The 25929-nt window shown below is 51.2% G+C and overlaps 1 protein-coding gene across 3 annotated transcripts; it reads left to right on the top strand.

Moving 5' to 3' along the window:
- Positions 1–755: 755 nt before the first annotated feature.
- On the top strand, positions 756–25435 carry PYROXD2 (pyridine nucleotide-disulphide oxidoreductase domain 2). 3 transcript variants are annotated; one of them, XM_020884353.2, is made up of 16 exons: positions 756–1158; positions 5125–5144; positions 7826–7919; positions 8000–8073; positions 12701–12856; positions 14985–15138; positions 17366–17427; positions 17519–17616; positions 19035–19176; positions 19539–19673; positions 20950–21022; positions 21269–21425; positions 21793–21947; positions 22672–22778; positions 24298–24418; positions 25190–25435. In XM_020884353.2, exons 1-16 carry the CDS (start codon positions 1032–1034, stop codon positions 25258–25260), a joined length of 1746 nt encoding a protein of 581 aa, XP_020740012.2. In that variant the 5' UTR covers positions 756–1031; the 3' UTR covers positions 25261–25435. The 3 variants fall into 3 exon arrangements, with proteins under 3 accessions (XP_020740012.2, XP_070326108.1, XP_070326109.1); XM_070470007.1 differs by lacking the exon at positions 756–1158 and adding an exon at positions 4944–4977; XM_070470008.1 differs by lacking the exons at positions 756–1158; positions 5125–5144 and adding an exon at positions 5301–7482.
- The last annotated feature ends 494 nt before the right edge of the window (positions 25436–25929 follow it).

Here is a 25929-nt window from a genome sequence, read left to right as displayed (position 1 = left end):
ACCCAGAGGCAACTTTCCACATTTTCTCCTAATTGTGAAATGCACTTCTAATAGTGGGTTTCTAGAAGGCTGACAGATGTCAGAGGTGTACAGAGACTCCCAACCCCTAGGGTGCTTTTATCCTACATGGGGAATGGCCTAACCAGTGGGTAGGGAGCAGAGGGGCCCCTAATTCAGGACAGGGCACAGGAGAGTGAGCACTTAGCTGAACCTTTTTACAGATGTCTTTAAATCCTTGAGGATTCTTGGGAAATGAGAGAGGTACCAAAATATGCAAGAAAAATGTTCAGACCTTCAAAAGAAAAAGGCAGACCCCAGAATCACAGAGAACTGAACTAACCCCCCAAACCTTTCCAGCTTTGTGAAAGCGTGTGAAGCAGATGGCATTAAAGCATTTGGGCAAGGACGCGGGGTTCTCTGGATGTCCCTGGGGCAGATTGCCCCCCTCCCCCTGCAGTGTTGCAGAGGCCCCGGTCCTTCAAGCAGCAGGTCCCTGAGCCTGCTGCAGGCATAGAGCAACTACCCTGTTACAAGCCGGAAGGACCGGAAGTTGGACCTGAGTCCATCTCTTTACTTGGATTCCCACCCCCAGCTCATCCTGGACATTGAATTCCTTAATGAGAAGCAGGACAGCGCAGGGGAGGGGACGGCCCTTTGGAACACACTTGTACGCGCGCGCGCGCACACACTCGTCTGAGCCTCAGTGCTCCCCGTCTGGGGCCCACATGAGGGGTTGCACGACTGGTCGGCACAGCGCCTGGCACAGCAGAGCCCTGGAGAATGAGCAGCACAGTGATCGCTCTGGAGGCGCAGGACCTCTGCCAGGTCAACAGGTGACCGCCCATGACTCTGCCCCGGGTGGACAGGCCAAGCCGCGGGCAACTCAGTGTCCCCTTTTAGTCGTGGCCCAGGGCCAAATACGGCAGCTGGGCTGCAGCTCCTCCTCTTCCTCCTCTCCCTGCTCCTCCCCCTGCCTGGAGAGGCACAAAAGGCTGCTTGCAAGCAAATTCCCAGCCTAGTCCTAGGCAGAAATGACCGCATATGGCCGAGGGCTCAGCAGGGCCATGGGTGCCTCTCCCCACCCCGCATGGAGACGAGCTCTCTCGGACACCAGGGGACGCCTGAAGCCTGAGTACGATGCAGTGGTGGTAGGCGCAGGTAAAGTGGGCTTGGCTGGAGTTGAGGGGCCAGAGGGCAGCCTGCTCAGAATCCTGGTGGGGGGGGGGGGGGCGGGGAGCATCCACGCCCCTGGCTTCTCACTGCTTTGGCACAGGCTGGCTAGGATTTGGGGTAAAAGCAAGTGCTAGGGTGAAAACTCCACCCGTCTGCGAGCAGGTGCCAGGATTCTGGAGCTGGCTCTGCCGTCGATTTGCTATGTGGCCTGTAGCAGATTTTTGCCCTCCATGGGCTTGAGTCTTCCCATCTAAAATGACCAGGGAGGACTAAGTGAGCTCAGGAGTTTCCATGTATCTCCTGTGAAATTAACTAGTTGCTGCCACATAATTGGAAAACAAATGGTAGATAAGGGTTGCAAGGAAGGAGCCCTGGTACAACAGACCTGTGAAATCCTGCCACCCCAAGTGTCCTGGGGCTTCCCTGGTGGCTCAGATGGTAAACAATCTGCCCGCAGTGCAGACCTGGATTTAATCCCTGGGTTGGGAAGATCCCCTGGAGAAGGAAATGGCAACCCACTCCAGTGTTCTTGCCTAGAGAATCCCATGGATAGAGGAACCTGGCAGGCTACAGTCCACGGGGTCACAAACAGACACGACTACCTAGTGTGAGCAGTTAACACAAGTGACCTGAGTTCTGGTCACCAGCACCTGACCACTGAGGCCATCCTGAGGACACTACAGTCATTCCGTCAAGGGGAGTTAGGGAAAAATAGACACGAGTCCCAGAGGTCCTCCCGCCTATCTGCAGAAGTGACAGCCCCCACTGCCTTGCCCGGCTGGGCTGCACAGGACCTGCTGCCGTGACCCGCTGCGCTTTGCTGAGCCCCAGGCTGCAGGGCACTGACTCCACCCTGAGCCTGTGAGGTACCAGGCCAGGACCAGGCTCCTCTTCTTGGGGCCTTCCGCTCACAGGGAGCCTCAAATTCTACTTCTTTATACAGAAAGGGGATAACAGGCCTGGAAAGACCTGCTCATCACACGGCTTTAAAGCTGCATCCCTTTTTGGGCCTTTCTTCATTTTCATCCCTATGGAGAGCTGTCCTGTGCTGGTAAGTGCTTACCAGTAACCTCTCCAGGGGAGAATGTATGCACTTATATCCATACATAAGTTTATTGTAAATAAGTCAAAGAAGTGTAGCACAGTTTTGCAGATAAAATATACAATACTCTAAATTCCAGGCAGCCAGTCCACTCTTAGCAAGTACTTGTGACTTTTGCCGAACTCAGTAACCAACCTATGGCTGCAATTAGACAAATGAAAATAGTTCTGAAGGAAACATTGTTTGATATTTTTATTTTCTTTAAAGAGCAGAAAGAAAGTGAAACAAAGATTTATGTCAGAACTTCTCTCCTCCTTCAACAGTTGGAATGATCTTGCTCAGTCAGATAATATTTTGCGAACAGGAGAACAATTCCTCAATTGTTTGCTCTGTTTCACAATGCAACTGCTATGGGCACAACTCTCAGTTAAGTTTAATTTGCATTATTAGCATTTTCTCCATCACTTTCTTAAGTCTAACAACCAAAAAAAAAAAACCCCAGGCCCTGGTGTGTAGTGTTCATGGATTTCCATGGTATGAATACTCCCACTGCACCCTTTTTCTAAGTTACCAACGTGATGTCTCTGAATGTGAATTTGGGAGAGAGATGCAGCCAGGTATCATCAGGTAGCGTGGCCCCTGTATGTGTCCATGGATGTAAATAACCGTGAATGCATAGACAACAGGAAAATACAGTAAAACAGTTAGGAAGTGACAAGCTTTGAGTGAGATTACCTTTGTTTTTAATATCATTATTTCACTGTAAGTTTATATAATTTTTATCAGGGGCTGTGTTTGACAACTGTCTCACCAACTTCCAGGGCTGGGGGACTCCAGCTCCAGTGCCCACTGACTGGGCTCAGTAAACGGAAGTTACTCCCCCTTTTCTGCCCTTGGAGACAACCCGCCCCTGCTGTCTCTTGGCAGAGAGAGTTGATCCTAGGTCCCCAAGTACCTAGGTGAATGGCTCACAAGTGTGCGTCCCAGGTGTGAATTTTTCTTCAATGTTGCTTCTCTGATTGCCAAGCAAGGCAGGAAACCTGGTTTGAAGGCTTATCCAACCTGAGTGAGGAGCACAGCAGCATCTTCTGAGATGCAGATCATCTCTGCTCCCTGAAGTAACATGGGCATCACCCTGACTCAGTTATTTGACCAAATTTGCCTAAAGGATGACCCAAGGAGCTTGTTAAAATGCAGTTCAAAGGCTCCCCTACCTGGTGATTAGGGTTCTGAGGGGATCATCACACCTCACCAGCTCTTGGATTGAATCTGATGTGGCGCCTGCAGCCCACACATTTGGGAACCCCCGTTCAGCACACCCCTTCCCTGCATCCCTCTGTGCCTACTGCGTAAGGAACTCTGCAGTCAGGCCTGGAGATTAGCTGAGCCCGCAGATTAAGACTCCTTCCAGGGGAAGAGAGAGGTCACCAGAAGCCGCAGGACAAAGTTTCAGCCACAGCTAGAGTGGGGGAGTGGTGGAGGGAGGAGAAACTAGGGCTATTGGATCCCTGCCCTTTGCCATTTGAGGTCTGTTTGTGTGTTTGCGAGCTTACATGTGATGACTGAACTGGACCCTGTTGCCTGGAAGCCTTTATTAGTTTTCCAGGATTTATGATCAGCACTGATTATGGGTCCGCTAAGGCACAAGTACTTTAGGTATATTACTGGTCATCCTCCCTGCGACACTGCAAGCCCAGCAGGCCCTCTGTTTACACATGAAAAAGACAGCAGACACCAGGGTGAGCCCAGGACAGTCTGCCTTTAATCTGCTGTATGTGTTTGAGAGCATGACTTTTCAGACTTCAGATTGCAATTCATTCATAATTCCCATCCATCACACTTTTTTAACTTTCTTAAGAAAATTATCAAAAGCAGGTAAAAACAGTACTATATCAACCAGCATTTTTAAATGAAATATAATCAAATAGATCATGACATGCTTATCACATGATGATTCAATATTCGTTCATAAAACACGTGCTAGGCCTGTGGGTCTGAGACCACCTGCATCTGAATGACCAGGGAGCTTCTGTGAAGTCCATCCTAGTCCGTTCCCCCAACCTGCCCAGTAGATTCCGGGGAGGGCTCCAGGAATCGGTGATGACACATGTTTTCAAGTGATCCTGAAGCTTCTCAGAGCTGGAGAGGCACTTGCTAGCCATGGACTTGCTGTGGGACATGGGACCCCAAACCAAGTTCAGGGCTTGCACCCCAGGGGCTGCCTGCCGAAAATTTTTGGAAAGAAACTTTATACCAGACAAATCTGCCCAATCGTCTAGCACCCTGAAGCACACTCAGCAATTATAGCAAACGTTGAAGTTGTACATGTTGAGTTCATTTTGAGCTCTTCTGTCTCGGGAACACTGGAAACTGACAAAGATTCCCCTTCTGGAGCAGTGGTGCGGCCTGCTTGGGCAAAGCAAGCCCTGCTTGGCAGCAGCTGTCCACATGACCAGCACTCACCTGGATGACCAAGGACACTGGCATCAGAGCACAATCATGCCTCCTTCTCTTCCCCTAGGTCAACTCTGACACTCCCTCTGACAGTCATCTTCTCATCCTCCCTTGCTGGAAGCCCAGCAAGGCTTTGTGGGGTCACTTTCACCTGATGCCTGTGGGTTCCCCTTGTCCCCACTCGAGCATGAGCCATCAGCCAAGCCAAGGTGACAGGACTTTTTTCAATTCAGGGCAAGAACCAGGGTTTTGTGACTCCCCAACCAGGTGTCTTACAGTATCAAGCTAGATGCTGTTCCAACATCCAGGTACAGGTGAGGGGGTCCCCCAGGTTCTGCTATCTCGCCAGGATCATCATGGGCATGGGGACAGGGGTGGGTGGCCATACTCCTCAAAGAATGTATCTGCCCACTGACCACTGGCACTTTCCTCCCCTCTCCTCTGTCTCCTTGCAGGACACAACGGGCTGGTGGCTGTGAGTGCCTCCCCCTCCGCCCCACTTCACTGGCCCCTGGGTGTGTGGCTCCCAGCAGGAGTGTGAGGAAGCTGGCAGGATGAGGGTCGCTGGGGAGAAGCAAAGGTCGGCCGGTCCCCTCACCCTGGTGCTGACCAGTGACTGGCTCAGGTGGACATCCACAGTCCTTAAAGACGATACAGGATTGCTTGCCTCTCCTTAATGCTCATAGGTTTCCACCTTAACCTTTCAAAACCAAGGTGATAAACGGCTGGGAAAGTGTGTAACGGACGTAACACGGGAGGCAGGTTGGAACCTTAGGGAGCAGGTAACTGGGGCTGGGGGCCCTGTGACTCCAGATGGTGGGCTGTCCTTGTATACAGAGCCAGTGTTCCCCAGCTAGGTCTAGGCCAGGCACCACCTTGGGGAACATGCAGCTACACATGGTCCAAGGTGCACCCTGGAGAGAGTGGGGTGCACTCCAGCCAGTCCAGCAGAGGAGGCAGGGCCCTGCCCCGGCACAGTTGGCGTCTGGGTCCCAGGCTGACCACAGGCCAGGGTGACCCTGAGGCCGTGCTTCTCAAACCAGAGTCCGTGTACTCCTCGGAGGCCATAGTGCGTGATGGAGGTTCAGGCCTCAGGATTCACACAGAGCATTCTAAGCAGTGTTGCTGTAGCATATGAGTGCAGGGGATTCAGCAATGTGGAGAGCCAGGAGACCTGTGTTACATCTTAATACTTTCCCCAGTATAGCAGTTTTGTTCGGACATGTTACAGGGGACATTATTTAACTCAAGTGAAAGTGAAAGTCACCCAGTCGTGTCCAACTCTTTGCAACCCCGTGGACTATACACTCCATGGAATTCTCCAGGCCAGAATACTGGAGTGCATAGCCTTTCCCTTCTCCAGGGGATCGTCCCAACCCTAGGATTGAACCCAGGTCTTCCACATTGTAGGTGGATTCTTTACCAGCTGAGCCACAAGGGAAGCCCAAGAATACTGGAGTGGGTAGACTATCCCTTCACTAGCTTATATTCCCGACCCAGGAATCAAACCAGGGTGTCCTGCATTGCAGGCAGATTCTTTACCAACTGAGCTACCAGAGAAGCCCCCTATTTAACTCAACTGATCACTGATTTAAAACACTTATTTTTATAATAATATGAACATGCGTTTGTCTCCCAGCTCAGCTACTTTCCACCTGTGAAGGTTAAGTCCAGTCAGCTTATCTCTCTGACCCATGATAAAATGAGAATTAAAATGCCCACCCTCACTGAATTGAGGGGAAGGGAAATAGATGATGTGCCCTGAGGGCCCGGCACAAGAAGCTTTGCACAAAAGGTGACCTTGGGGCATCCCAGGATGAGAGGATATAGGAAGAACTTACTCTAGGTTGTGCACTTCGCTGGATGATTTGGGACAGCCTGAGAAAGTAGGGAGTTGGCCCTAGATTGGTTACTGTTGAAGAGCAGGGGCATCTCTAAACCGTGTCTGCAGGGAGGGGAGATTGGCGTGCAGAGAGCAGTCACCACGCACACATGGCATCGTGCATCTTGGCCAAGAGAGTCAGTGTTTGGGATCTTTAGGTGACCCACAGACCTTGTCTCGTCTTTGCTAAGACACAGCTGTGAAGTGGCCCTGCTCTGTCACATGCATCATGGTCTCAGACCACCTCTGTCTGCGGTCATCACTGTGGGACTGTTGACATCTAGTGGGAGAAACATGGCTCGCCTCTGAGGCCAGGCCAGTTTCCGAATGTGACACCGAGGCTCCTTTTTCCTCCTTTCTCGTGAGGGTGTGTCAGGAGCGTAGATTCTGTGTACAGACCAGGTTCAGTTTCCATACCTCTCCTCATCAGTTCTGTGAACTTGAGCTGTTAGCCTCACTGAGCCTCACTTTCCTCCTCTGTGAAATGGGAGAATCACTGTGCCTACCTCTAAGGTGGATCGTATGAGACGATGCTTGCACAGCATCTGGCATAGTAGTCACCAAAAGTCTACCTTCTGAGCTAAACCATCTGTGTTATCACCTTGGTTGTGGTGATGGTGGGAGGGCCAGCATTTGAGGTCAGTAGATGCAGGACTAGTTTGGTTCAACAAATATTTATTGATTTTCCACCAAGTGCTAGATAAAAATTAATACTCTCCCTTGAAGCATTTGTTCCCCACAATGACGCCGTATTATAATCATAGCTTCCTTGACCGAACACATCCCCATGTGCCAGGGGGACCCCTGTTTAAGTTCCTTCTAGGAACCAGCTCAGAGAATTCTCACAGCAGCCCTGTGAAGCAGGAAAAGTGGCTGCTGCTATCATCAGCCCCATTTTTGCACGGGAGGAAATTGAGGGCAGATGGATCAGGTACTGAGGTCGCCCCAGCAGGAAAGGAGGGGAGTGGAACAGTGTCCTCAGTGCTCACACGACACGCCCCCCGGGCTGCTTGCCGCCACCCCGCCCGGGAGATGGGCACGAGCTCACAGAGGCTCCAGGCCTTGCAGGAGGGAAGGTCACCCGGGGCTGGGAAGTGGAGGGGCGCGAGCAGTCCTGTCAGGTCTCAGAGGACATCTGAGGAGGTGGGCATTAAGGAAGGGCGGGGGAAGGGCATCTCAGAGGAAGGGACAGCTTGAGCCAGCCCTGTGGTGAGGTCCCTGAGACTGCGGGTTGACCCGAGGAATAAAGGGAAGGCCTGTGTGCCTCGTCCCAGGCGGCATACCTGCAGAGATTTGGGGTGAACACAGCGGTCTTCGAGAGACGCCACGTGATTGGGGGTGCGGCTGTTACAGAGGAGATAATCCCAGGTGAGCCAAAGAGGTGGGTGAGGGACGTGGGGGTGACCACTGGTGATCACTGTGACTGTCTTCATCCAATTCATCTTCAGGGTTTAAGTTCTCCCGAGCATCCTACCTCCTCAGCCTGCTACGACCGCAGATTTTCTCCGAATTGGAGCTGAAGGTAAGAGTGTGTGTTTGTATACATGTGTGTGTCCATCCACCTGCTCCGTGGCCTGGGGGCTGGGAAAGCGGGCAGCTGCTACTCTTCCCTCCGAGGGTGTGTCTTCTCCCATGCTCTCCTTGATGCCTGCCCACAGATGGGCTTCATCTGGCCCACCTGCTATCTTAAAGATTGAGAAATTTCACACACAAATCAAACGTCTCAAAGCCCATGTTCCTAGAGGCCGCAGCAGCTGACCCCTTTCACGAATGCCATCCTGGCTGTGCTTTGTCCATCACTCCCCGGGGCCCTGTCCAGCCCCCAGAGGAGCCCTTGGGCACCCGGGCACCTGAGTTTGCAAAGCGGCCTTAGGTCCTGGGCCCACCTGCTGCCCTCCTTACACTGGAGAGCCAGTCACCATCCCTGCAGCTTGAGTAAGGAGTCAGACTTTCGGCTCTTCGGGCTCCTGAGCCGTTGTAGGGCCCTGGGAACTCCCAGTCTGCCGCTGTTGACTCCTCTTAGCCTTACCTTAGTCCGCAGTCTTGCCCCCGCCTTTTCAGTTTCCTTTTACCCCAGCTGCCTTTTTGACAAACACGGTCATGCGTTCCTGGAGCCACTTAGCTGCTGGGTGCCTCTGTCACCCACCACTCAGAGAGGGTCCTGGATTCCATGCTGACAACACTTCAGCACCAACTCTGCGCTGATTTTGAAATTAATAAGACATTAAGCCATGGTCACCCATGAAAGAAATGATTCTTTGAGTCCCTGAGACAGCGAGCACACCTGTCACCATCCAGGATCAGGTGAAATCCTGCCAAGGCCTGGGGAGGGGTCTCTGTCCCCAGACAAACCAGCCTATCACTGAAGGCAATTTTCAGATACACTAGATATGCACGGTGGCAAGTGCATGGGTAGGAGCCCCCATTTTATGGGGGAGCTCAGGGGGTTAAGCTCACACACAAGGAAACGACCGAGGAGCCAAGTCGAGCCGACTCCTCCCCCTTGTTCTGAGCTCTGATGTGCCGCCGCCAAGGGCAGTCTTGATAGCCACCCTGCTCAGCCTCATGCACTTTGCTGGTGGCCGTGGGTCAGGTCTCAGATGTGAGCTCTCAGGACCGACCTCTGTCCTGGGGAGAGCACAGGGCTGCCATTTCAGCCTCTAGAACAGAACCTAACTGTTCAGTTTTGAATCCCTGCTCTACTGTTAGCAGCTGTGTGACTTAGCCTTGAGGTGCCTTATCTTCCATATCTGTAAGATGGGGATGTAATCTTAGCAGCCCCAGAAGGCTGTTGTAGTAGTTGGTGTTCGCTCATCATTAGCTTAGTGCTTGGGACAGCCGGCTGGGGCTCCAATACTTTGGCCGCCTGATGTGAAAAGCCGACTCGTTGAAAAAGACCCTAATGCTGGGAAAGAGTGAGGGCAGGAGGAGAAGGGGCGACAGAGGATGAGATGGTTGGATGGTATCATCGACTCAATGGACATGAGTTTGAGCAAACTCCAGGAGATAGTGAAGGACAGGGAAGCCTGGCATGCTGCAGTCCATGGGGTCACAAGGAGTTGGACATGACAGTCACTCTTTTTATGGGAGGAAGTCCTGAAATCAGAGAAATAAATGAATCATGTTCAACTACTTGAACCTGAAGCAAACTCTGGGTTCTTCTTGGATCCCTTTTTGGGGGTTTATTGATTCATTCATTCAGCAAATGTTTTTGAGCATCTTCCCTGTGCCAGGCACTGGGAGACACATGTGGACCGAAGGTGGTGAGGGAGGGTGGCGAGGCTGAGCTGTCAGTGAGAGAACTTCAGGTGGAGGTAAGCACACCTGTAGAAAGGAAAATAAGGCAACACGACAGTGAGGGCTTATAGGCCCAGCCTGGACTGGTGACCAGGAAAACCTCCCTTGGAGGTGGGGGGGACATTGGAGCTGACATTCAAATGCCAAGAAGTCACCAGCACTGTGGACATCTGAGGGGAGAGTATTCCAGTCTGAAGGAAGTGGGAGTGGACAGGCCTTAGGGAGAGGAAGGTCAAGTGGCCGGAGCAGAAGCACCAGGCAGAGGGGCAGCAGACAGTATGGGAGAGGGGCAGGGCCAGAGGAGCCTGGGCCTGTGGGCTGTGAGGAAGGGCCTGCATTTTATCTGAGCACAGCAGGGAGACAGAAGAGGTGCTGAATCGGGAAGCGAGGCGATGGGGTTCATGACTTTATGAAAGATCAGTCCTCCTGCTGGATGGCGTGGATTGTGGTGGAAGTGGTTGCAGGGCGGTTTAGAAGGTGCCAGCTGACCTGAGGCAGGGCAGGGGGATGGGGAGATGTGGGCAAGGTCTGGAGGCTGAGCTCTGAGACTTGGTGATGGATGGGAGGCCAAGGGTGAGAGACTCAGAGGAACTGAGCGTGCCTCCTGCATGGTAGAGAGTTCACTGTATCAAGAGGAGCCAAGCTGGAAATTCCTCCAGTTTGTAATCAAAGAAATTCCCCATCTCAGCATTAGGAAGGATCCTGTGGCTCTCCCATCCCCACCCCTTCCAACACTCAGACTCACCCCCACAATGCTCAGTCATGGAGATCCTGCAGTCTGGAATGCCCGTGGTTGGGGAAGACTTCTGCTGTAATATTGGAAAGGTCTCTTTGGGTTTCTGTGTGTTTTCCTAACACTTCTGCTCACAGATCTCGTTTCTGTCCTCTGGGGTGGTGCCCTGTCTGCAGCAGTGCATTTAGTCAATAGACTATGTATTGATCACATGGTGTCTAGATGCTGCAGATATAGCGCTGAGCAAAAGAGACTCAGCCCCTGAGTTCAGAGAGCTCACATTCTACCTGGGTAGACAGAGGAAAACTAAGTATGTCATTGACTAGGTGGTGATAAGTGCTTTGGAGAAAAATAAAGCAGAGCCAAAGAGTTGGGGGGAGCTGAGCATGCTACTCAGGTAACATCTGAGCAAAGACCTCCAAGAGGTGGGAGCAGACCAAAGTGTATCTGGGGGAAGAAGTCTCTAGAGGCCAAATCTGTCAAGTTGCATACTTTAAATACATACAGCTGCTTGTATGTCAATCACATGTCAAAAAAGTGGTTTAGGAAAAAAGTCTCTAGAGGGAAAAAGAAGTCTTATTTGTAGTGGTAGCACAGGCCCCTTTTATTTCCACCTTCTTTGAAGAAGTAAATGTGCTCTTAGAAAGTTCTGTGTGCTAATCAAATATTTGTAAATCAAATATTTTAAATGCATCAAGGGAACTTCCATTTAAAGTGACCGTGGAGTAAATGAGTCTGCAAAGTAAATAAAAGGGTTTTTTTTATGTGAATAATTTATCTACTTTGTAAGTATGGATTTTCACATAACTGTGGCTTTATTGTGTCTTTCTCAGTTTTAATTATTTCTGAAATGGGAGCACTTAAAGATTACTGCTGAGAGCCAGGACTTTGGAGTCACAGAGATGTGGTTTGAAACCTGGATCCGCCTCCCTTTGTGACCTTGGACATGTTATTTCACTTCTCTGAGCCTCTGCTATTGCATTTGTACAGTGAGGATGATATACTTACAGAGTCAATGTGATGTAACCATTGTAAGCCCTAGTACAGTCCCTGGCACTGGGTAATGTGGCATAGCGTGGCGGGGCAGGCATGGTGTGGTGTGGTCTGCCACAGTGTGCCTGGGCAAGAGAGCTTTTTATACGCTTATATCAAAGATAGGAACCAGGACCACATCCCTTGGGAAACTACATGTATATGTTCGTGCTAAGTCACTTCAGTCATGTCCAACTCTCTGTTACCCCATGGACTGTAGCCCGCCAGGCTCCTTGGTACCTGGGATTCTCCAGGCAAGAATACTGGAATAGGTTGCCATTCCCTTCTCCAGGGGATCTTCCTGACCCAGGGATTGAACCCACATCTCTTATGTCTCCTGCATTGGCAGGCGGGTTCTTTACCACTGGCGCCACCTGGGAATCCCCTGGAAACTTGCATACAGGTACCTAAATACATACAGGTCAGTTCAGTTCAGTTCAGTCGCTCAGTCAAGTCTGACTCTTCATGACCCCATGGACCACAGCACGCCAGGCCCCCCTGTCCATCACCAACTCCCAGAGTCTACCTAAACTCATCTCTATCGAGTTGGTGATGCCATCCAACCGTCTCATCCTCTGCCGTCCCCTTCTCCTTCTGCCTTCAATCTTCCCAGCATCAGGGTCTTTTAGCTCTTCGCATCACGTGGCCAAAGTACTAGAGCTTCAGCTTCAACATCAGTCCTTCCAGTGAACACTTAGGACTGATCTCCTTTAGGATGGACTGGTTGGATCTCCTTGCAGTCCAAGGGACTCTCAAGAGTCTTCTCCAACACCACAGTTCAAAAGCATCAATTCTTCAGCACTCAGCTTTCTTTATAGTCCAACTCTCACATCCATACATGACTACTGGAAAAACCATAGCCTTGACGAGACAGAATTTTGTGGGCAAAGTAATATCTCTACTTTTTAATATGCTGTCTAGGTTTGTCATAACTTTCCTTCCAAGGAGTGTCTTTTAATTTCATGGTTGCAATCACCATCTGCAGTGATTTTGGAGCCCAAAAAAATACAGGTCACCCAAGCACAATCAGAGAAGGGTCATGGGCAGATCCCTTCAGATGTTTACCTGTACTGTCTGTGTTCTGCAGAAACATGGGCTGAGGCTTCATCTTCGAAACCCCTACTCCTTCACCCCCATGCTGGAAGAGGGCGCAGGGGGCAAAGTGCCCCGGTCTCTTCTGCTGGGCACAAACATGGCGGAAAATCAGAAGCAGATCGCCCAGTTCTCAAGGAAGGATGCCCAGGTAGGGAAAGTTACCACTGATAGATATTCTCTTCCATCTCAGCCTGGAGGCTTCTCTTTTTTCTTTTTAAACATTATTTTCTGAGAGATGGGCTCTTTAAAAAAAAATTTTTTTTATTTGACTGCCCCAGGTCTTATGGTTGCAATATGTAGGATATTTAGTTGCAGCATGTGAAAACTAGATCTCTGACCAGGGATTGAACCTGGGCCCCCTGCATTGGAAGTGCAGAATCTTAGCCACTGGACCCCCAGCGAAGTCCTTTGGAGGCCACTGTTGAAAGGAAATGGGCCTGGTTGGAATTCTCCTAGGGCAGGTTGTCCAAGGCCACAGGGGTGTGGACAGGCCACCCCATCTGCCCTACGAGGGCTCCAGTCTGTGCCAGCCTTTCATCTGGGGCACTGCAAAGAGAAGGGCTGGAGAACAGTGGCTAAGACCAGTGAACACAGGAGACCCTCAAACCCGTTTGTGTTCAGCATGAAGCCACTGTTCAAGTTTCAAAAGGGAATCCACTGATATGTCCTTATACCTCTCCTTCTTTCAGACAATTCCAAGTGGTTATCCATATTAAAGCGCATGAAGGTAAAAAAGAAAAAAGGGTGAATCAGAGACAGTTAAGGATAGAACAAACTGGATCAGGAATTTAGGATAAGAGAGTTACAATAAATATTCATCTATTTTGGCATCATTCCCTGGCAGCCCAAGGCAAGAATGTATCCATGATGATGAGCAGGTCTGATGCAGAAGGCACAGATTTTCCCTTGGGACTGCACTGCAAGGAGTTTGTTGGGTAGCTTTGTCTAGATGAGTCATTGAATGTAGTGGGTCTGGTGTGATTGGTTTTACAGACAGAAAAAGATTCTCTGAATGGCCATTTGTTGTACCAAGCCTAGATACAAGCTGACGGCATAGCATTAACTCATATCTTGGTGGAGACATTTTTCTAAGAAGAACCTGGGTTAAGCAATCCATGCGAGATGACTTTTGTTGTTTTAATCTACTATCGGGTAAAACCAAGAAAACCACAGATCCAGCCTCTCTCTTTAACCAGTGGTTTCCTAACCTGGTGGACAATCAGGTCACTTGGGGAGCTTTGCATTTTTTTTCTTTTTAAGTGCTTTTCACATGATTCTTTTGTACAGTTGCACTCTGTAGGTTGCACTCCCTATACTCTCTCCTCCAAATCCTACCCATCTCAGATGCACTGGAGAGGATTCAGGACAAGACTGGGTCCCTGGGCTACAGGACAGTGGCCGTAGCCATGGCTGGTGACCACAGGAATAGGAGGCAGAGGCCACATCTCAGTGTGGAAAGTCAGGAGCAGAATTCTGGTTTTGTCTTTGCACGTTGTCACATTGAAGACCGGTTGCAGAGAAAGCTGTTTTACCTTCATTTTAATCAAGAGTCTCCAGTGCAATTCAACACAGAGTTTTTCTTAATGTAACAGGTGTTAGAATTCCATGGGTATATCCAAGAGTTCTAGAACCAGAAATTAAAAGCTCTGGGCTAAGAAGTAAGATAGGGCCTCAAGTGGCATAGATGTCCATCCCTGCTCCTGTCACCCATCCAGGGAAGAGGGGTCACAACCAGGCTGTCATATGCATTCTGTTGTAGGAGATTGTGGGGTGAAGGGAGGCAGGGTTCTGTTCCTGCTGATGATGAAAGGATGTGGGGGGTGGGGTTTGCAGACCAGGAAGGAACAGTCAACATGCTGGGGTACAGAGCATGAGATCTTACTTCTACCAGTAAGATATAGAAAGACAGAGACAGAGAGAAGAAACTTTTAAGTGGTCTTTGGTTTATCACAGAGACCATGTCCTAGGGTATTTGAGTTTTCCATGGCTGACAGCTGGCCAGCCTTAGACCTTGTCCCTGCCACCCCCTATGACCTCCCACTATTACTATGCAGGCTCTCTCTCACCTCCCCTAGTGCTGACAGCAGTGCACAGACCTAGAACTGAGAGTAACTCTGCACGGCCAAGAAGAGTCATGCTAGGCAGGGCGTGGGGCCTGAGGAATCATCAAGGCTTGGCTCAGGGGCAGCAGGCCAGGTGGTCTGGAGGGCATATCATGGGGACAGGGTCCTGTAAAATTCTAGGCAGTGGGACCTTGACTCAGAGCCCTGTTCCAGGCCTTTCCCAAATATGAGGCATTCATGGATCGCTTGGCATTGGCCATTGACCCTCTGCTGGACTCAGCCCCGGTGGACCTGGAGGCCTTCCAGCGGGGTTCCCTGCTACAAAGGCTCAAGTCGCTGTCCACCCTCAAGCCCCTGTGGCAGGCAGGTAAGTCCAAGGGTGGGTATCAGGGCATGATGAATGCCTTCATGTGGCTGAGCCCAATTTCTCCATGATTGGACATAAGCCTGAACCTCTGAGGCAGCCTGCCAACTGCTGTCAATTAACAGGGGCTGCCTGGAGTGCTATAAGTGAGACAGTCTTGTCTTAGGCTGGCATGCTCTAAAAAGGGAGCCTGAACCAAAGGCTTATGTTCAAGTAGTTCATTTTGAAGGGGGATCCTAGGGAAAGGAGGAGGAATGGGAAAGAGGGAGAGTCAGTACCAGGGTGCGTTACTGAACTGGCCACCACTGTGAGTGATAACGTCCTGCCTGGACCTTCTGAGGAGCCTTAGGGAATGCATGTGACAGCGTGCCCAGGAGAAGAAAGGGGAAACATTTACCCACTGGGTTCTGTTCCCCAGCATTCAGAGGTTGCCCCCATGGGTATTAACTCCCACATGAGGCACTGACTTCTGGGTTGTGCATCCATGGGTGCCAAGCGAGTCCTATGGGTATTCTGTCATGGTGTCAGAGAGGCCCCAGGCAAGAAATGAAGAAGAAGCGCATCTTACAGGCCTGAGGTGAGATGCGGTCAGGTTGCACTGCATGCAGCTGGCTGGAGCCTGCATATAGCTCGTCACCATAGCCATCGCTGGGGGAGGCTGAGAGAGATGGGGCCAAGAGAGTTTGAAGAGATGCCCCCATCCAAGAAGGATGCTAGATGACTGGACTCAGCAAGAAAATATCTGTGGCGAATTATTGATGTCTGCTGTGAGTATGAGAAGGGAAGTTTCACCAAGCCTGCTATTATTTTCTACCACTCCTCTAGGGTACAAAGTGTACCCAAACTGTGGTGCTGGAGAAGACTCTTGAGAGTCCCTTGAACAACAAGGAGATCAAAGCAGTCAATCCTAAAGGAAATCAGCCCTGAGTATTGTTTGGAAGGATTGATGCTGAAGCTAAAGTTCCAATACTTTGGCCACTTGATGTGAAGAGCCGACTCACTGGAAAAGACCCTGATGCTGAGAAAGATTGAAGGCAGGAGGAGAAGGGAATGACAGAGGATGAGATGGTTGGATAACATGACTTTTGGATAAGATGACAGTTGGATAACTGACTCAATGGACATGAGTTTGAGCAGACTCCGGGAGATAGTGAAGGACAGGGAGGCCTGGTGTGCTGCAGTTCATGGGGTCACAAAGGGTTGGATACAACTGAGCAATTTAACAACAAACAACAAGGATACAAAGACCAGGCCATCTATATTTTATAAAATTACTGAACCAGTTAGCTGTGGTCACAAAGTTGCCCCATAACAAACTACAACATTCCAGTGGCATGTAAAAATAAACATTTATTTTTCGTGTGTCTGCATGGTTCAGCAGGTCCCAACTGGGCTGAGCTGGTCTGATCTGGTCTCATGCGTGCATCTGTGGCTGGGGCAGCCCTGCTCCAGGTGCCTCTCATCCTCTTCTTGGAAAATGCAGGCTTGTCCAGGCATGACCTTCTTATATCAATGACAAAAGTGCAGACAGCAAACCCCGAGGTGCAGGCCAGTTTCAAGCCCCTGATTGCATCATGTTGGCAAACACTCCAATGGCCAAGCAAATCATGTGAGCCCAGAATCAGGAAGTAAGGCTGGTCCACTCAGCTAGGGTGGGAGGCAGTGCAGTTACAGGGCAAAGTATGCAGACACGGGAAGGGTGAAGGAGCCGAACTAGTAGAATCTATCACAAATGTCAAGAGCAGACATTGCCTCCCACATCACCAGTCCAAGGAACCTCATGCAATAAACATGCATTAAACATTCACGTAGTAAACATTTATTGAGCAACTGCTATGTGCCAGACAGCAAGCTTGGCACTGCGGCAAAATGCCTAGAGTTCATGACCTCTACTTTCAAGGTTCTAGTGCCCAGTTACTCTCTGAGCTAGTTTAAATCAGTGTCAGAGAAATGGGTTAGCCAAACCACTGCCTCCCAGGGTACAGCCTTAGAGAATTCAAAGAGAGTAAGATACAAATTTAAAATGGCCCCCAAATAATTCTAACAGTTAAAATGTATTAAGTGCCTATAGATTTAGAAATGCTTTACTTACCTCATTTAATCCTCACAATAGCTTTTAAGGGTAGAAAATATGACTCCCATTTTATAGATAAAGAAACAGGTGCAGAGCCATTAGGATCAAAGTGTTCCCTTCTTGCCTGTCTCGGTTTACATTTTATGAATCTTTCAGGTTGCATCCTGGGAGCCCAGCTGCCCCTGTATTACCAGGTCCTCACAGCTTCAGCCGCCAAGGTGAGTGGTGCCCCAGCCTCAGGCTGGACCTCGCCATGATGGGGCCTCTGCTCCCCAGGTAAGCCCTTCTCCCTCCCATCTGCTTTCCCAGGTACTGGATCAGTGGTTTGAGTCTGAGCCTCTAAAAGCCACTCTAGCAACGGATGCAGTGATTGGAGCCATGACAAATCCTTACATTCCAGGAAGTGGGTGAGTGTGGAAGGTGAGGTGGGGCAGCAGGAGGGGAGCAGATACCCCCGCAAGAGCGAAAACTATCACTCACTGAACTCACCCGATGAACCAGGCAGGTGCCAACTACTTCACACAGGATTCATTTAACCCTCAACGCAACATTGGAGAGCTGTGGTTCAGAGAAGGGATATATCCTTCCCAAAGTCACCCAGCTAGTAAGGGCAGAGCTGATTTCCAGCCTGACTTGTCTGACCCCCGCACCCCTGCCAAGTCTTCCTTCTTAGCCACTGCTCCCCACTGCTGCAGTAGAAGAGCCTCGGTCCTGTCTCCTGCTGTGATGTCTCAACATGAGTATCTCTATCTATCTATGCATCATCTATCCATCTACCTATCTATCTATCCTCTCTCCCCTTCCCACGAAGCCCCGTTGCCTGCCCTTCTCCCGCAGGCCCTTTCCCTGGGTTCCAGGATGCACGCGCGCGCACACACACACACACACACACACACTCGTTCACATGGATGGGACGCTGCCTTTCCCTTTGTCAGTGGGAGGTGTGCTGACAGCCTCATCCGAGAGGGGGCAGTCAGACACAGTGAAGTGTGCAGTTGTGGTATGACTGAATGAGCCCTGTAGGAGCAGGAATGGAGGGTGTGTGTGTGTGTGTGTGTGTGTGTGTGTGTGTGTGTGTGTAGGGATAGAGGATGCTGCCAAGTCTTGGGCCATTTCCAGGGCACCAGAAGATGCAGCTAGAAGCTGTCAATGTGGCTTATCTCTCGAGGGATAAGAGCATCCCTCGGAAGTCGTTTTTCAACACACACTAAGCCAGCCCCAAACTTCCCAGGGCCATGGAAAAGGCGGGGGTGCATTGGCAAGTGCTTGCAACACCTTGACCAAAATCAACCAGCCAAGTAGGATTTTCTAGCTGGGGCCTCTGGGTCCTTTTCTCTGTGGGTGTCCAGGAGGCTTTGCCACTGCCCAGTTTGTGAAATGGACCTTTAAGACATTGGTTTTTTTCCTGTTAATTCTTTCAATAAATATGGATGGAGCAGTTGCCTGCACTAGGTGCTGAAGACACCGTAGTGAATGGAGCTGAAATCCCCATGGGAGAGGCCGATATAGAATGTGGAGTGGAGAACTATTTACTGTGGGCATTGTGATGGGAAAACGGGGCAGGGGGGCAATGTGGTCCAGGCTCAGAGAAGCCCCCATGAGGAAGAGATATTTCATCTGAAACTCTAGGGACAGGAGGAATTAGCCAAACAAAAGAGGAGGGGGGAAGGGGGTTCTAGATTCCAGAACAGCATGTGCAGATGTAGAACTGCAAGTGAATTATGTGGTCCATTCAAGGCACTGAGAGAGAAAGAATATTTGCACCTAGAATTCTGGGGAGATTAAACCCCATCTCCAGCCACTGATTCTGATTATCTGTCTTCAGGTATGTGCTACTCCATCATGTGATGGGAAGTCTGGAGGGGATTCGGGGAGCCTGGGGCTACGTCCAGGGTGGCATGGGTGCCCTCTCTGATGCCATCGCAAGCTCAGCCACCGCTCACGGAGTCAGCATCTTCACCGAAAAGGTGAACAGCCCCTTTACACCCACCCCAATTTTTGGCAAGTATCTTAGAATAGAACACAGTCTCAGATTCAGAGGGTCCTTAGTTTACTGATGAACAAGGCTGGGTTTGGGCTCTGCACACTGTCACTGGCTGAGCAGCTATGACCCAGGCCTGTCCCCTTTTGAATTTGCACTACTATCGCACATTTGGGGTGAGCCTTTGTATTGGGGAGTGGGCTGACGCCTCACCAGGATCTGCAGGAAATCGGCAGGGGATGAGAAGGCTGTGGGTGCCTAGGAGCAGCACAAACAGTGGAAATCCCCCAAGAGCCAACCCTTGTTTCCCTCCCCGGGGGTCCTGGGGGCTCCTGCCGCTGGCCCTAGACGGTGGCTAAGGTGCAGGTGAGCAGTGGCGGGCGCGTTCAAGGAGTCGTGCTGCAAGATGGCTCGGAGGTGAGGAGCAAAGTGGTGCTGTCCAACGCGTCGCCACAGATCACCTTCCTGAAGTTGACGCCACAGGTGAGGCTGGGGAGGAGGTGAGGCATCTCCCAGCACAGGTGGGGCTGGGGTTGGAACCTGGGGGCTTCAGGGGGCTGCATCAGGGTGGGAGATGTGAATGCCAAGTCTCCCCACACTTGGGGAAGCCTGTCCTTCTCCACTTACCTAACAGGCAGGTAGCAACAAGCCTCACAGGTGAAGGAAAGGTCCAGGGAGGTGAGGTGACTGAGCCCAGGCAGTTGGCGATTGGCAGAGCCACAGCTAGAACCCAAGTCTGATTTTCAACCCAGAGTTGTTTCTGCAGCTTTCCTGCTGTTCTGATTTTTCCCCTCTAACCAGCTCTGATTCCACTGTTTATGCCAATAACCCATCATCACATGAACATTGCATAACAACCACACAACTGCTGGGCATATCACAAGAGTTATGGATTAGTACACGGAGCAGGAGGAATCAGTTGACATTGACTGAGTTCAGCTGATCTGGGCTCACCCACACATCTTCCAGCAGCTGGGGCACTTGAGGGCCCTGCTGACGGCTGTGGCTAGTCCAAGGGTCTCAGTCAGAATGTCTGGGATGACTCAGCTCTGCTCCATGTGTTTCTTATCCCCCAGTGCAATAGTCCAGACATGTCCTCAGGGTCCGGCGCACAGCAAAATGGAGCAAACTCAATCACGCAAGTGCTTCTGTTTGCTTCCTATTTGCTAACATTAGCCTTGTCTCACGACCAAGCTCAAGAGTCACAGTGGGAGGGCAATAGAAAGGGGTGTCCGTATAGGGAGGGGTGGGGACTTGGAATAGCTTTTGCAATTGACCACATGTGCCCTGTCCCCCAAAGATGTGCTAATATGTGTATGAGCATGGAGCTCCCAATGACGTGGGGTTTATTCTTGGGGACAAGGCATCATTTCTCTTGAGTGATTCCACTAATAAAATTCAGCAAGCACCAGTTTCAAAAGCATCTTAAGACAATTTTGAGATCATCAAGGCTTCCAAGAGCTTAGAGGCCAGAGGAGAAAGAGGCTGCAGCTCTTGGGCCACATCCATAGCAGGAGCTGGTCCTGCTCCTGGTAAGCAGGGCCGCTTACCACCAGGACGTTGGCAAAGTACACAGGCAGAAGTGGTTAATACTGAGGGTGAGGAGTCCAGGAGGGCTTCACAGAGGAGGCATTTTGGCTAACTCTGAGGGAGGGAGAGGATCTCCTGCAGCAGAGGTTGAGGGGCCAGTCTGAGTAAAGCAGGAAGGCAGCCCCCTTGGGGCTTCAGCCACCCCTAGGGTGGAACCTTCTCTTTCCAGGAGTGGCTTCCTGAGGAGTTCGTGGAGAGAATTGCCCAGCTGGACACCCAGTCGCCTGTTACCAAGATCAATGGTAAGGGACACAGCGGACTGCAGAACTGTCTCTTCTGAGATCTTCTGAGTGAGAGATTTCCATGTCTGGGAAAGACTGACCTGTCTCTGTTCCCTGCCCCCCAGCCTGCCCCCTGTTTGTAGGTGAGACACTTTTTCATGCTTCTTGTTTCCAGCCCACCGTGTCGGGGAGCAGGTGCTGGGTAGAGAAGGAGGGCCCTGGAGGGGCTGAGGACCCAGACCCAGACCCTCCCTTTTTGTCTCTCAGTGGCTGTCAACAGGCTGCCTGACTTCCTGGCAGCCCCCAACACTCCCAGGGGCCAGCCATTGCCCCATCACCAGTGCTCCATCCACCTGAACTGTGAGGACACCCTCCTTGTCCACCGGGCCTTTGAAGACGCCCTGGATGGCCTGCCTTCCAAGAGGTGGGGGACCTGGAGACGCTCAAGCCCCTGGTTCGAGCACAGGGTGTGTGTGGGGGTGGGGGCAGGGCCCACTGCACGTCCACCTCCCTGGGCCGGCTGGGACCCGAGAGCCTGGAGCCTGGAGGTCTGGCCGAGTCAGGGACCTGGGGATGAGAGAGCTCCCCGTGGGTGGTCTGGACTGTCCTGCTGGTCACCAAGCCCGTGCAGGCAAACACCACCATAGCCTTACGGAGATGATCCGTCCGGCCCAGCATCCCCAGCTCAGGTCTTCATTTTGTCCCGTCATGTCAGGATGGCTCCACGGCCCTTCCCTCAGGCAGGCGTTGCCCTTCGGGCCCTGCCCTCTCTCCTCCCCTGTCATACACAGACCTCTGATCGAACTCTGCATCCCTTCCTCGCTGGACCCCACCCTGGCCCCCCCTGGCTGCCACGTCGTCTCCCTCTTCACTCAGTACACACCCTACACGCTGGCTGGAGGCAAGGCCTGGGACGAGCAGCAGAGAAACGCTTATGCGGACAGAGGTAAGGAGAGCTAGGCCGTCAGGTCTCCATAGTGACAGCTGGCTGAGTGGCCTGAATGGACCCCTCTCCCCCTGATGGCCCCACTCCGGATTAACACCTGCAAGGCCTGTGCCAAGGAGAGAGGAATACCCAGGGAAATCAAAATCAACACAGTGAGTGCCTGCTGGGGTCAGGCTGTGGGCCAAGAAAGCCAGAAAGACATAGTTCTTGCCCTCAGGTTGCTCACAGTCCAATCGGGGAGAATAATAAACCAATCTTACAGTCAACAGACTGTGTGAACCAAAGGAGGAGCCACAAGCCAGAGTGACAGGAAAGCTTTCCAGAGAAAGGGGCATTTGAGCTGGGTTTTAAAGGGTGAATAGGAGTTGACCAGTCAGCAAAGGGCATTCCAAGCAAAAAATATAACTTGAGTGGATCAATGAGGTGAAGAAATTTTTGCGTATTCAAGGGGAGACAGAGTTTAGAGTTGGAGTATAAAGGTGGGAAAGAGTGGGAGGCTGGAATAATCTGAGACCCAGAGGCCTTCATAAAGAATTGTTTATTTGCTGGTGGACTATGTTGTTTGTTTTGTTGTTGTTGTTTTGCTTATTGAGGTATAATTTGCATATAAAAATATTCATTTTAAATGTAGAGTTTAATGAATCTAGTAAACTTGCCAAATTGTATAATCATAAGCCTCTTCTTTTTCGTAACGCTGTCTCATTTCCCTGTGTTTGGCACCCAGTGTTTGATTGCATCGAGGCCTACGCACCTGGCTTCAAGGGCTCCGTGGTGGGCAGAGACATCCTCACACCCCCTGACTTGGAGAGAGTCTTTGGGCTTCCTGGGGGGGTGAGTTCGTATAGGATGGGAGGCTTTCATCACACTCTCCCTTCATTCTCTTTGCACCTCCACTCCTTGACATGCCCACTTGGTTTTATCCTGGCCCTCCACACCCAGCCTTAGGCAGGAAGGGAGGACAGGGGCAGAGACCACAGCGTACAGAGGACAGAGACACGGTCAGTTGTAGGCAGTGGGGGAGGAGAGAGGAGACATAGACTGGAGAGGCAGCGCCCACTGGGCAAGTCACCAGAACTGTGGGATTTCTGCCCGGACGTCCATGTCAGCATCCCCCATCTGCCTTTCTCCAGAGGGACCTCCCCTCCCCTAGGCAGCTTAATCTCACACTTCTCTTCAATTTATCAACCACTCACTCACTGAGCCTGGAGGCAGGGAGTGGGTAGGACACCAGGGCCAGAATAGCAGCGACTAGCTGCGATTGGCTATTGAGTACTTAGACGTGGCCAGGCCAATGTGAGATGTGTTTCAATATAAAATGCACCCCAGATGGCAAAGACCAAAAAAATGCAGCAAGGCTCATCAATAATTTTAATATCGACCACATGTTGAAATGATATTTTGGTTAAATTAAACATATTATTTAATTGGGTTAAATTAAATATATTATTAACATTAATTTCACCAGTTTCTTTTTAAATGTTCATGTGGCTAATGGAAAATCTAAAAGTATATGTGTAGCTCCAATTATATTTTTATTGGACAGCATAGGCTGGCTAGAGTGTGAGGGAGGCCAGGCAGTGGAGAGGGAAGGGAAAGGGTTGAGGTGGAAGGCTTGGGGCAGGTGGATTGAGACATCTTGATAAATGCATGTGTAGAGACGGGGGTGGAGGGAACGTAAAGGGTCCACCTGGAGGCCAAGGAGGGGGAGGTGATGCCATCCATCTGTCGAGGAGGAAACTCCAGGGAAGAGAACAAGCTCAGCTGGGGACACGCTGAAGGGGCAGGCGATGGTGACCCCCACCATGATTTCCAGCAGATGTTGGTCTTGTCAGACCTACCCCTCGGGTGTGATCTTCCCCTTCCCCCACACCCCTCCCTCCTCAGCTGGTCTGACCCAGGCCATTGGAGTAGAACCACACTTGGGTCCCAGCACCCTGGTCTGCCACTCACTGTGACCTTGGACCCTGGGGCCCAGGCTCAGATGAGTGTCTTGGCCAAAGAAAAACACATTAGCAGTCAAAGTAAATCAAATTCCTCTACTTTTCAAACAGAGTCAGGGGGATTTATAGTCCACGACACAATCTTTAAAATCTCCCTTTTCTCTCCCATTCAGTTTCCTCCCCCTCTGAAGATGCACCCAACCCTTCTTCCTTCTTGAAAAATGCTTCTAGGAAAATTCACCCCCAGCCCTGGGACTTGTGCCTGTTCCCTCTCTTCCTCTTCTCATTCTGCATCACGAGAGCCCAAAAACATCCTGGAAGGAGAAGAACCTTCCTTGGAGAACAGGGGAGGGGAAGGTGGTGGAGACTGTAACACTCCTATGTTAACGACTACGACCCTGCCTCTGCAGAACGTATTCCACTGCGCCATGAGCCTGGACCAGCTGTACTTTGCGCGTCCTGTGCCCCTGCACTCCGGCTACCGCAGCCCCCTCCGCGGCCTGTATCTCTGTGGCAGCGGGGCCCATCCTGGTGAGTGAGCCTTGGTCCCACTACCCCGGGTGGGTGGCGAGGGCTGGCCAGACATCGGAAGCTTGCAGACAGAGGGGAAGGTGGACAAGGCGGGAGATGAGAGGGAGGGGAGCAGAGAACTCCCAGGAAAACAAGCCCTCCCCTGCATTGAGAATTCTCCAGCCAGAACCCTCAGGTTCGCTCACCTCCTCTTCGTGAGGCCTGGGGACACGTCCTAGTGGAGGCATCTCTCCAGTTCCCACTGGGGGTTGTGAGGGACCCATGTGTCTAAATTCTGCATCCATATTTGAGACCAGTAAGGATCAGCACAGTCCAGTTTCTCAATTATAAAATTCTTCCCTGCTCCCATCCCAGGCCTAACTGACCCCGTGCAGGCTCATCTCATATGGGTGCTTCCTCTGAGCTACGTGGGCCTCGGTCTCCCAGACGGGCCTGAACTGCCAGGTCTTCCCCTCAACCCCTAGTCCCACATTCTAGTTTCTTGCGCTGGGAGTCTTGCCACCTGGCCCATCAGCTCTCAGGCTGGGAAGGGCAAAGGGGGACACTTGCTTGGACCAGGCACTGGCCCTTCCTGCATGGATTCAGGAAGCCTGGAGGAGTGTCCAGGATCTGTCTTGATAATCGTCCCAGGTGGTTCTGTTATCCATGCCCAGTATCACCCTTTAGTCTTCCCTGTTCTGCTTTGTGGCTGGTGCCTTGGCAATCCCATGGGGGGATAGAAGGGTGGGAGGGTGTGAGCACAGCTTTGGCTTATGGGAGGCTCCCTTCCAGGAGGAGGTGTCATGGGAGCCGCTGGACGCAATGCAGCCCACGTGGTCTTCAGGGACCTCAGGAGCATGTGACCTCAAACTAACTCTGACCCAGGAAGATGAATTCACCCTTGAGATGTCACTTTCCCAGGATATGGCCTGAGGCAAGCAAGGGCCCAAGCCACTGTTCTAGAAGAAACATACAAGTCACACGGGGTCCTGGTTAACCTCTCATCCAAGGCTTCATGAATAAACTGGTTTTGCTTTATATAGATAGTTTGCATTTTTTCTGTGTATTAGTGGAATAGGTAATATGTAATAACCACATGGGATAGACTTGTCTGGGATACTCAGTAATCTCACAGCATCAGCTCCAAACAATCCATGTGACCAACAGGCACCCTCTCCTCACTGCCAGGCCCCCACTGCCAGCTGATCAGAGCACTGCCCTGGGGAGGCCCAGTCTACTGCTGTCACACTTCTGGCAAACTGTATAAGAAGGGACCCAATTCCCCAGCGCCCCACAAAGTTACCCACGGGGCCACTGCCTGGAGCAGTGTGTGGCCTCTCCAGTCATCAGAGCCTCCAGAATGGGGCAAACAGCAGGTGGGGTGAGTGCAAAGTGGGAGCAACCGAGGGTCATCTGGGGGCCCACACTCCCAGTCTAGAGACTCAGCCTCTGGCTTGCCATGAGCAAACCATGCCTGTCACATTACTGAAATCTTTCCTTATGAACTCGCATTATTCTAAAGTGAGTTGGGT

The sequence above is a fragment of the Odocoileus virginianus genome, chromosome 7 (genome assembly GCF_023699985.2).
Source record: "Odocoileus virginianus isolate 20LAN1187 ecotype Illinois chromosome 7, Ovbor_1.2, whole genome shotgun sequence".
Lineage (NCBI taxonomy): Eukaryota > Metazoa > Chordata > Mammalia > Artiodactyla > Cervidae > Odocoileus > Odocoileus virginianus.
This window is presented reverse-complemented; position numbering and strand designations above follow the sequence as displayed.